Source organism: Ovis canadensis, chromosome 15 (genome assembly GCF_042477335.2).
Source record: "Ovis canadensis isolate MfBH-ARS-UI-01 breed Bighorn chromosome 15, ARS-UI_OviCan_v2, whole genome shotgun sequence".
Classification (NCBI taxonomy): domain Eukaryota; kingdom Metazoa; phylum Chordata; class Mammalia; order Artiodactyla; family Bovidae; genus Ovis; species Ovis canadensis.
Window position 1 is genome coordinate 65,791,103 of NC_091259.1, and position 12,408 is coordinate 65,803,510.

The window sequence follows — 12,408 nt, forward strand, 5'->3', positions numbered from 1 at the left end:
TAGCAAAACTATTAAGACCCAAAGACAAAGAAAAAACATTTTAGGAAGACAGAAAAGAAGTCAGATTATATTCAAGGGAGCAACATTTAGAATTAAAGCTGGCTTCAAAAGCAAAAATGAAAACCAGAAGATAATGAAACAATGTCTTTATCAAGTGTCTTTAACAAGCGCTAAAAGAAAAGAGTATCACATTGGAATTCTATACCCAGCAAAACAGTCTTCAAGAAACTTAAGTAAGACAAATACATTTTAAGATCTAATTGAGGTTATGAAATTTAAGATAGGGAGATTATCTTAGATTACCTGGTGGGCTCAATGTAATCATAGAAGCTTTTAAAAACAAAAACTTTCACTAACTGTAAGCAGGAGATAGGCAGAAGGAAAGCTAAGAGAGATTCAAAGCATGAGAATGACTTGCCTTTTGTTGGCTAGGAGATGAAGTGATGAAGGGACGCACATGCTAGAGAACAGAGTGAAGTTGCTCAGTCGTGTCTGACTCTTCGCGACCCCGTGGACTGTAGCCTACAACACTCTTCTGTCCATGGGATCTTCCAGGCAAGAGTACTGGAGTGGGTTGCCCTTTCCTTCTCTAGAGGATCTTCCCAACCCAGGGATTGAACCTGGGTCTCCCACATTGTAGGCAGATGCTTTACCATCTGAGCTACCAGGGAAGTCAGAGAACAGAGGTGACCTCCAAAAAAACGGAGTGTCTGTACAATGCCAGGTACTTGAGCAAGTTCGGACTTGCTCTGAATTTGATCTATCTGGCTAATAATCAACAAGAAAACAGAGACCTCAGCCCTACAGCCACACAGAACTGAATTCAGTTAACAACAGAAGCACATTCTCTCCCAGAATCTCCAAACAGGAGACCCAGTTGGCGGACATCTTGATTTTAGCCCCTGAAACTTGAGGCAGAGTAACTAGCTGAGCCTGCTGGACTTCTGATCTAAAGAACTTTGAGATAATAAGCCAGTGTTATTTTAAATTGGTATGTTTGTGTTAATTTCTTAGGGCAGCAATAGAAGTCTGAAATAAATGGAAAAATCCAACAGTAATAGATGAGATTGTTAATAGCTCACCTCAGTATATGACAGAACATGAATTAAAAAATTAGTCAGTAAGAACATGATTTGAAGAACACAGCCGATTTGACCTAACTTAATATATTCTTTAAAAACATAATTGAAACATTTATACCAACTCTATGCTGGCTTTAAAGAAGTCTTCACAAACTTCAAAGAATTAAAATCAGTAAAAATGAGTTTCAAATTTAAAAAGAGGCAACCCACTCCAGTGCTCTTGCCTGGAAGGTCCCATGGACAGAGGAGCCTGGTGGGCTGCAGTCCATGGGGTCACTGGGAGTTGGGCACGGCTGAGCGACTTCACTTTCACTTTTCACTTTCATGCATTGGAGAAGGAAATGGCAACCCACTCCAGTGTTCTTGCCTGGAGAATCCCAGGGACGTGGAGCCTGGTGGGCTGCCATCTATGGGGTCGCACAGAGTCGGACATGACTGAAGTGACTTAGCAGCAGCAGCAGCAGCAGCATGCATTAGTTTAGTGTTGCTGTTCTTACGTTGGGTTAAGGTGAAGATGAGATACAGAGATTTGTAAATGCAAAATCTCATAAATGTTTATATAAGAAAATTTTTGGAGCCTGACAGATCGTTTTTTTAAGTTATTTATCCTCTGATCTAGGAACCTAATTCTTATGAAACTAGTACACATGTTGAAATGTTAATACAGTAGTCTCCCCTTACCCCATGGGAGGAAACATTCCTAGACTCCTAGTGGATACCTGAAACCAGACAGCACTGCATCATATATTTCCTATTTGTGTGTGTGTGTGTGCCTTTTCTTATCTGGAGAATCCCCTGGACAGAGAAGCCTGGCAGGCTGCAGTCCATAGGGTCGCACAGAGTCAGACACGACAGAAGTGACTTAGCACGCACACATGCATGAAGCGACTTACCATGATCTATCTAAGGTAAAGTGCAATTTATAAATCAGGCAATAATTCTAAGAACATAATGTAATAAAAGTTTGCAAATGTGGACTCTGTGTCAAAATACCTTATTGTACAAAGTTAATGCCTTTTCCTACAGAAGGCAATGGCACCCCACTCCAGTACTCTTGCCTGGAAAATCCCATGGACAGGAGCCTGGTAGGCTGCAGTCCATGGGGTCATGAAGAGTTGGACACTACTGAGCGACTTCACTTTCACTTTTCATTTTCATGCACTGGAGAAGGAAATGGCAACCCACTCCAGTGTCCTTGCCTGGAGAATCCCAGGGACGCGGAGCCTGGTGGGCTGCCATCTATGGGGTCACACAGAGTCAGACATGACTGAAGCAACTTAGCAGTAGCAGTAGCAATGCCTTTTCCATCTTAACTAATCACTTATGCATTCTGACAGTAATTTTTGCAATCTGAGGTCCAACAGCAAAACTAACATGAATTTCTTCTTCCTTCTTCATGATTTCATGGATAGAATACCTGTTCTTCCCCCAAATTTTAGCACCTCACATGTGATTTATTTTTCTTTCCTAATTAAGCCAAAAACTTTCACTATTGCACCTAAAAGGAAGCTCTTAATGGATTCTCTATAGCATTATTGAATTGCTAGCATCACTTCTGCACTTTGGGATTATTGAGTAAAATACAGGTTACTTAAAAACAAGCACTGCAATACTGTGACAGCTGATCTGATAACCAAGATGACTACTAAGTGACAAACAGAAAGAATATGTTGGATAAAGAGATGGTTCTTATCTTGGGCAGGACAGAGTATGACCCCATGAAATTTTATGATGATACTCAGAATGGTGTGCAATTTAAAACTGATGAAGTATTTATTTCTGAAAATGTCCATTAGACATTTTTGGACTTCAGTTTACTGCAGGTAACTGAAATGGTGAAAAGTGAAACAGTAAAGAAGGGAGGACTACTGTATTCGGGTGTGTTCTCTGACATGCACTGTTCACCAATAATAGAACAATGGTTAAGTAAATGATTGCACAACAATTCTCACAGCTATTAAAAAAAATGCTAGATTCTTTATATATGTATCCTAAAAATGATGAAAATGTAACAAAAAGCTTAAAAGTTAGATAATCTGATACAAATATCATACACACACTGTAAAGACAACCAAACTGTTAATAAGCATTTATCTCTAACCTAGCATAGAAGATTGAGAAAATCTGGGAAAAGCTGAAGAGGGCATTCTGCTTCTATATTATCTGAATATTTTAAAGCCAAGATTATATGTTAGTTTTTCAATTAAAACGCCCCATGCAAATTTTTATGAAAGGAGAGATATTAAGTGAGCTGCCAACAGAAAAACAGTAAATTCAACACTGTCAGTTGATCTTAAGGACATAAAAGATTGTTATTTATTACAGAACATAATATTCTTAATCATAATCTTCAGTCTTTAATATAGGTAAAGTTTTAAAGAAGGGTGGAAATAAAATTATCTCATTAAAAACAGGTAAAATAACTTCACTGCTAGCATTGTTTAGAACATCAAGCATACTTCCTCTTACACCTTTGAAAGATACCAGTTAATTGAAATGATTCTGAAATTAATTCTCACAAAATAGCAAAATACTAAAACATTAACTGCTCTATTGATTAATATTAAAAAGATTAATGAAATAAAAGCTGTACTTACAACAAGGAGAAGAATGAACTGGTCCAAGTTGTGGGAAGGTCATAAGAATAGAAACTTCTGGTAGATTATTTTGCTTTGCAGGTTCACTAGTTTGATCAGCCCAAACCACCACTTTTTTCCTCTCGACCAAATGTTCAATTTCTTTGATGTCAGCCTCAATAGTAGCATTTAACAGGCCAGATTCTTTTAAAGCACAGTATTGCTTTCTTAGGGCTGGAAGTAATGCATTTAATACTCTACATACAGAAGGTGACAAGAAGAGAGAGATAAATACTAAATTTTAAATACTGTATTACAGATTTATGTAACATCCAAAGTATTTGTTGTTGTTGAGTCACCAAGTCGTGTCCAACTCTTTGCTGCAGCATGAGCAAAGATGCCACCCTTTGCCATGAACTGCAGCATGCCAGGCTTCTCTGTCCTTCACTATCTCCCTGAGTATGCGCAAACTTATGTCCATTGAGTCAGTGATACCATCCAACCATCTCATACTCTGTCACCCGCTTCTCCTCTTGCCTCAGTCTTTCCCAACAGCAGGGTCTTTTCCAGTGAGTCAGCTCTTTGCATCAGGTGGCCAAAGTATTGGAGCTCTAGCTTTAGCATCACTCCTTCCAAGGAATATTCGGGGTTGATTTCCTTTAGGATTGACTGGTTTGATCTCTGTGTTGTTGTGATCTCTCAAGAGTCTTCAACACCACAGTTCAAAAGCATCAATTTTCCGGTGCTCAGCCTTCTTTATGGTCCATCTCTTACATCCATACATGTATGTGTAATATGTTCTTAGTCGCTCAGTTGTGTCTGACTCTTTGCAACACCATGGACTGTAGCCCACCAGGCTCCTCTGTCCATGGGCATTTTCCAGGCAAGAATATAGGAATGGGTTGCCATGCCCTCCTCCAGGGGATCTTCCCAACCCAGGAATCAAACAGGTCTCCTACATTGCAGGCAGATTCTTAACTGTCTGAGCCACCAGGGAAGCCCAAGAATACTGGAGTGGGTAGCCTATCACTTCTCCAGTGGAATCTTCCTGACCCAGGAATTGAACCAGGGTTTCCTGCATTGCAGGTGGATTATTTACCAGCTGAGCTACCAGGGTAACCCCACATCCATACATGACTACTGGAAAAATCATAGCTTTGACTATACAGATCTTTGTTGGCACAGTGATGTCTCTGCTTTTTAATACAATGTCTAGGTTTGTCATAGCTGTTCTTCCAAGGAGCAGATGTCTTTTAATTTTTTGGCTGCAGTCACCGTCAACATTGATTTTGGAGCCCAAGGAAATGAAATCTGACACTTTTTCAACATTTTCCCCATCTATTTGCCATGAAGTAATAGGACCAGATGCCAAGATCTTAGTTTTCTGAATGTTGAGCTTTAAGCCAGGCTTTTTCACTCTCCTCTTTCACCTTCATCAAGAGGCTCTTTAGTTCCTCTTCACTTTCTGTCATTAAAGTGGCACCATCTGCATATCTGAGGTTGATATTTCTCCCAGCAATCTTGACTCCAGATTGTGATTCAAAGTATTAGCAGATGATTAAAATGGTCCCCTGTACATATCTTTCTTTAGAAATTTCAATCAAATACCTCTAATCAAATATCTTTAATACATTAAATATAGACTGGAAAGTACCTTGTATGGGAATTACAAGAACCAGGCTGCAGTGTCAGCTAGTATTCACTTGCTTCTATTTGACCTTGGATAAAGTACTAACTGAGGTTTTTCCTCTATAATATGGGCTACAATTGGATAGCCACTACCTTCAACAGGGGACTGTTTTCAGAACTAAATTTCATATAAAAGACTTTTACAAAGCATAATGTGATTTAACAATCGAAAACTGTGTTGTGGACTTCCCTGGTGGTCCCTGGTTAAGAATCTACCTCATAATGCTGTGGGCACAGGTTTGATCTCTGGTCTGGGAAGATTCCACATGCCAAGGGGCAACTAAACCTATGTGCCACAACTACTGAGCCTACGCTCTAGAGTCCAAGAGCTGCAACTACTGAGTCCCTGTGCCTAGAGCCCAGGCTCTACAACAAGAGAAGCCACTACAATGAGAAGCTCCTGCTCCTCCCAACTAGAGAAAGCCTGCATGAAGCAATGAAGACAGTGTAGCAAAAAACAAGTGTTGCTATTGTTACTAAATATTATGAGATTGAAATGAAATATTAATACACTCTGTCAAATGATGAAGCTCATCTTAGGTATATAAGATTAGAACAAAATAACAAATGAACAAAACTCACCTCTCCTTGAAGTTAGTTCTTTATGAGCTAAAGCAATAATTTGCCAAGGCATTCAAAGGAGAAAACTGCAGAAAAGTATGGTGGGTATAGGGCTTCTCTGGTAGCTCAGCTGGTAAAGAATCCGCCTGCAATGCAGGAGACCCATGCTCAATTCCTGGGTCAGGAAGATCCCCTGGGGAAGGGATAGCTACTCATTCCAGTATTCTTGGTGGCTCAGATGGTAAAAAATCTGCCACAATGCAGGAGAGCTGGGTTTGATCCCTGGGATTGGAAGATCTCCTAGAGGATGGCATGGCAACCCATTCCAATATTCTTGCCTGGATAATCCCATCGACAGTGGAGCCTGGCGGGCTATAGTCCATGGATCGTAGAGTTGGACACGATTGAGTGACTAAGCACAGCACAGCACAGCACATGGTGGATATGAAAAAAAGACAGGGTGCTGGATGCTTAGCTCTGATTCAAAATCTATCCTATTGCTGTCAATCAGAGGAGTACTAAACATTTCTTTTTATGTATTAGACCTCCATGAAGAATATTCACTGAAGAAATGCCAGCAACTAAAAAGTTATAAATGGTTCCTAACTTTTATACCAACAAGATGTCAAACAACATGAGTAACTTAAAATAACTTAGTCCTGGTGTTCCATATTACTAAGGATGTCCAGAAGAACAGAACCATTTGATGTATGGATAGGACAGTGGGAAAAGAACAGGCATTTTAATTTTAACACACTGGGAAATAACTGCTTTATTATCTAGGAATCTTAAATATTTAGATAGCTGTACAAATAAATAGTTTGGGATATATTTCTTTTTGGTGATTGTGGGGAGTACTCCATTTAAGCCTAGTAGGTAACAACTGTAAGAAAAACTTCTCAATCAGAAAGTTAATAAAAACAATTACTTGTTGAGCACCTATACTAATCAGATGCTAAGCATAGAAGAGTTAACACAGCAGGTCTGAAGTTGACATCCTTTGAAAGGCTTGTCAACAAGGTTGGCCCTTGGGTCGTATCTTGAAACACAAATTTTGAGAAGTTCAGATAACTCCCAGAACTATTAGAGTGGCTCACTGTGTTTAACTCTTTGTACAAACAATGTGGTTTATGCTGAACAACTGCTTTCCTTTTAGAAAGGTTAGAATTTTGAGCCATCATGCTTGGCAGACAGTACCTATGCAATCTGCTCCCAGTGAAAACCCAGGGCACGAAGTGTCGGCCTAATGACATTCCAAAGTAAGCACCATTTCACGTGGTCATCACAACTTTTGCTGGAACTGAAGCATATCCTGTATGGTCCACAGGATGAAGACACAAATGCCTGTAACTAAGTGATTTCCTTTGAACTTTGCCCCATTCACTTTTTCCTTTTGTTGATTGCGTCTTGCCTGCTTTTACTCTAATAAATCACAACAGAGGAGCCTGGGGGCTATACAGTCCATGGAGTTGGAAACAATCAGACACAAATGAGCAACTAAACCACCACCATGGGGTCAGCCATATGATGGATTCTATGAGCCATTCTAGTAAATCATCAAACATGGAGGTGGTCTTAGAGACCCAGGACATATGCCATTTATGCATGTATGTATGGCGTATGTTTATTTGTATGTATTTATGTATTCATTTGGGGCTTCGCTGATGGCTCAATAGTGAAGAATCTGCCTGCAATATGGGAGACCTGAGTGTGATCCCGAGGTCAGGAAGATTTCCTGGAAAAGGAAATGGCAACCTACTCCAGTATTTTTGCCTGGAGAAGAATTCTGTCCCACGGACAGAAGAGCCTGGCAGGCTACAGTCCACAGGGTTGCAAGAATAGGACATGACTTAGCGACTAAACCACTAATTGGATATTCTTGGCTACTTGGTTGTAAATTAACTGACCATATATGCATGGGTTTATTTCTGGCCTCTCTGTTCTGTTCCATTGATCTATGTGTCTGTTTTCACACCAGTACATACTGTTTTGATCACGACTGCTCTGTAATGTAGTTTTAAATCTGAAAGTGTGAGCTCTCAAACTTTGTCCTTCTCAGGAATGCTCTGGTTATTCGGAGTCTTTCATGGTTCCACACAAATTTTAGAATTATTCATTCCAGTTCTGTGAAAACACCCCATCTTTTATATCTTTTTATCTTGTATATTCCTTAAGTAATTATTATTACTTACAGTTACAGTTATTTTCACTACTTTTTTATCTTAACCTTCATACTAGCATTCTAAGTGATTAAAACACTACTTTAACTATATGTTCACTTTTACAAGTGAGATTTATACTTTCACATTTTTGTTACTAATTAGTGGCCCTTCTTTTCAACTTAAAGGAGTTTCTTTAACATTTCTTAAAAGGCCAGTTTAGTGGTGATGACCTCCTTTAACTCTTGGTTATCTGGAAAACTCTTATTTCTTCTTCAATTCTTATTGATAACTTTGCTAGGTAGTCTTCATAGCTGAAAATTTTTTCTTTCAGCACTTTGAATATGCACAAAATCTTTTTTATTTTTTGGTCTTCACTCTATAAGCTCAGGCTAAGACAGTTCATCACATCTGTTGCTTTTTGTTATTTAATCCTTACAAACTTGTTATAAGGAAACTGTTACAATTGAACAGATAAGAAAACTAAAGGTTAGTGAGGCAGGATAATTTATGCAAGGTTATACTGCTTACATAAACTAGAACTCAAGACCAACTTCAAAACTCATACTCTTTCTACTATATTGTATTGTCTCTGTTTTAGTTCATCAGTTTTCTAAATAAATAAGAGAATTTTTGCCTGTTTTGAGGCAAAAATTTATAGTAAATATATTAATCTATTTTAATGATAAACCAAATAAATATGGTTGAAATAAATTAATGTTTCTTTGATAACTTTTAACTCTTGCAGGGGGTGTGAATGCAAGTAAATGAATGTTCAATGTTTGCTCTGTGTATAAATATAGGAAGTATGGGAGAGCAGGGTGAGCTTCTATCCATAGGATAATATTTCCCTGAAGTTTTTCCCTTCCTTTTTCTTCTTCTTTTTAAAAGTAATTATGCTAATATAATTTCCCTTAAATCAAAAGTATGGAAAATTAATTATTGTTATTTGAGAACACTAGAAGAACTATAGTAGAATTTTAGACTGGCAGAAAGCCTTTAGAGAAATAAATTTGTTATTTTGACAGAGCATGAAAGTGACGCCTAAGGAAGTTGATTGACATGTCCAATGTAATAAAGATCAAGGCATACTTTTTTATTATTGTGTTTCAGTAATTAAAAGGAACTACTACTGAGTTAGAGCATGAATGAGATAGTATAGAATCACTTAAAAATTGGGACATGATGTTAAAAAATATATATATTTAAATGATTTCATTTTAATTATAGCAAAAATTCTTTCTGGAATTATGAATGCTTAAAAACTGTCTACTTAAAAATTCAGTTGGTATTAATAGTAGTAGTTTCTAAGAGGGGGAAAAGATGGCTAGAGGACAGGTAGAAGACGGGCTCCTTTTCACTGTAGAGGGATCTTTATAATTTTGTATTACATGACATATATTGCATAAAAACAATACATTAAAAAAGTGTTTTCAAAACTATAAAGCACTATAAAGAAATCCGAGGAGAAGAACCACATCCTTTACACTCACTCTGTGTTTCCTAACTCAGCATGATTTCTAATGCTGGCAGACATTTAAATAGTAATGTATTTTGTATTGGATAAAACTGAATTTTTTGGAAATGGAAACCTAAACTTCTATGCTTCAGGTTCCTTAGGTCTACAGTGTTAAAATTTTTAGAACATGTACTTACGCTTCTGTCTGTCTGTGTTGCTGTTCTTGAAGAGAAGCTAGATCCATCATATGTTTAATTTGTGCTTTCAAATCTTTGTTCTGGAGGTGCAGATGGTGGCAATGAAGTTCTTTACTGAGCTCCTGAGGAAAACAATACAAACTATATCTCAGATTCTTTTAAGAATATTGAAGTTAAATCAATATTAATAAAACTTATTTTATATTGGTGTTAAGAGTTTTAATTCTTAAAAATATGAAATAGTATGTATAGAAACAATTTGAAAAACAAGTATTCTGGTACAGGTAATCTATAACTTACAAGTGAGATAAGTTTCAAGTTTCCTTGGAAACTGAATGTCTCAGAACAAATTTTATTATAATAATAGTTTCTTGGTCTATCCAACTTGTATATAATACTGTGAAAATACATTAATTTGGTCCATTTTTGCTTAAATGTCACTTTTTCAGGGAGGCTTTCTCTAAGCATTACATTTAAAGATGGACACTCTTCACCTCCAATAGTCTCTGTCATAGCATTGATTAGTAACAATTCCATTTATTTATTTGCTTATAGATTCTCCATTCTAGACCACCATGAGAGGTGTTGTCTCAAACTAGTTCAGTGTTTAGAGTTGTCAACTGTGTCAAACTGTCCAACTGTGTCTAACAACTGCAGTGTCTGGAGTTGTATACAATAAAACTTTCTTGGGGAATTCCCCAGCAGTCCAGTGGTTACAGCTCTACACTCTCAAAGCAGGCGACATGGGTCAGGGAACTAAGATGACGCCTGGTGCAGCAAATGAAAAAATTCTCACCTTCACCCAATCTTGGTATAAGCTTCATCCTAGTGCAAAAGTGTAGAAAAGTTTTTGCAGTCTCCCATTTCCTAAGCCTCTTGTGCACATGCCCAAATGTTTTCTAATTTGCCACCTAAAATTATTTCTCTTTCCTGAATTCTACTAAGCCTTAAGTATGGAAAACGTCAGGTAAGTGGTTATACTAAATTATGAATGGTAATAATCCAAAAGCATTTTCAGAATTTAAATTGGGAAAATTTTAGTCAATAAAAGGGAGTGAAATATTTTGGACACTGTAAGAGGCTGAGACAAAAATACGGAAGCTGTGCCCAAGAAACTTCCTACAGATAACTCTCATAAGCCACTTTAGGCGTTCAATACTCCTTTACCAAACTGCAATTGGCCACTGACTCTCTATAAGCTTAAGGCTTTTTGCTTTTTCCTTTTTAGGTAATACTTCCTAAACCAGTGGTGGGTGCTCTGACAAGGAAACAATATAATTCTATATGTCTGAGATATATTAAAGTTGGGGGTTTATTATTTAGATGATTCATGATTACATTTCAGAAACAACAAGTATTTTAGAGCAAACTCTCTTTAGGGAGTCAGGTCAGGATGATACAATTAGAGCACTGGTTCATGAGTCATGTGGTTTTAAAGATGGCTCGACTATGACACAAATGCTACCTGAAGTCCCAAATATGGTCTTTATGGAGATGACTTTACTTGACTGAAAGTTAAGAGGTTTACTATATGATCTCTTTCATCTTTCCCAGTTAGAAAATTAAACAACCCTAACAGTATGAACATATTTGCCAAATATTCCATCTTTTCTCCAAAAAAAAAAAAAAAAAAAAATCCCTTACTTATTTCTTCTGATAATCTTGTTTTATCTTTCTGTATCACTCTTAAAGAGACAAGCCTTGATTCTATAACTATTTTATCCAATAATAATTCTTGGCTAGTCTGTCATCTTTGAAAAACCAAGCTTACAACTTTAATCTTTTTCATGCCTTGATATACTAGTGATTTAATATGATTGGGAGAGCATAGCCTATCATGAGAGCTACAGTTAAGTTAGTAATAGCTGAAGCAAGAATCTGAGAGGTAATATATAAAACAAGAGGTTTTTAGATGCCATGCTAGGCCTGGGAAATCATAATAGAGAGTTTATATATGGGAGAAAGCACTTAAGAGTGATTCAATCAAAGTTACTTTTTAGAAAGCTCATTTTAGTTGCAGTGTAGAGAATGATTGCAGTAGGATATGAATGGAAGTAGAAGGCCACACATAGCAGTCCAACAATGGGGGCTGGAAGTCTGAACTAGGGTACTGGTAATGGGAGATGCAGAAGTGGATAAATTTGAGAGGTTAAGAGGAGCAATATGAAAGTCACAGTACTGGGTCTCTATCTAGAGTTGTATGACTGTGAATAAATCTTTTCACAAAGTTATGTTTCAGTTTGCTTATATAAGAAAGAACGGCTTAAAAGTAGATACCTATTTCAGCTATGAAAATATCCACAAAAAAAAAAAAAAGGACTGAGAGTGGGACAGGTTGATGGGAACAGAAACAGTTTTAATTTTTTCAAATTATTTATAATGAAATGCATTAAAAAACAAGAACTGAAACACTAATTCTAGATTCACATTCAGGTGTGAAAAGTTCTGCTTATGAGAGTTATAGAAGACAGACTGCTAGAAAAATTAGATTGGACCATGGTAAATAAAATTTAAATTTACTGAAAATAACCTGAACAATATTAACTTCATAAATGCTAATAAGTAGGCAAAAAAAAGCAATAATAGTACTACTAAAAAGAATACTGTACCATTTTAAAAATTGGGAGCTTAAGATAATTATGGGAAAACAAAGGCAAACTAGTAAACATCAATGGATTTTTTTGC

General features: G+C 37.1%; 1 protein-coding gene across 1 annotated transcript in view; it reads right to left on the reverse strand.

The window, feature by feature from the left end:
- The window catches only part of KIF18A (kinesin family member 18A), a 79,717-nt gene that overhangs the window by 33,585 nt on the left and 33,724 nt on the right, over nt 1-12,408 (reverse strand). The window contains exons 12-13 of the mRNA XM_069552951.1: nt 9,724-9,845; nt 3,680-3,915 (exon numbers count right to left, since the gene is read on the reverse strand). Of these exons, the coding sequence (XP_069409052.1) occupies nt 3,680-3,915; nt 9,724-9,845 (358 nt within the window). The remainder of the gene's footprint in view (nt 1-3,679; nt 3,916-9,723; nt 9,846-12,408) is intronic.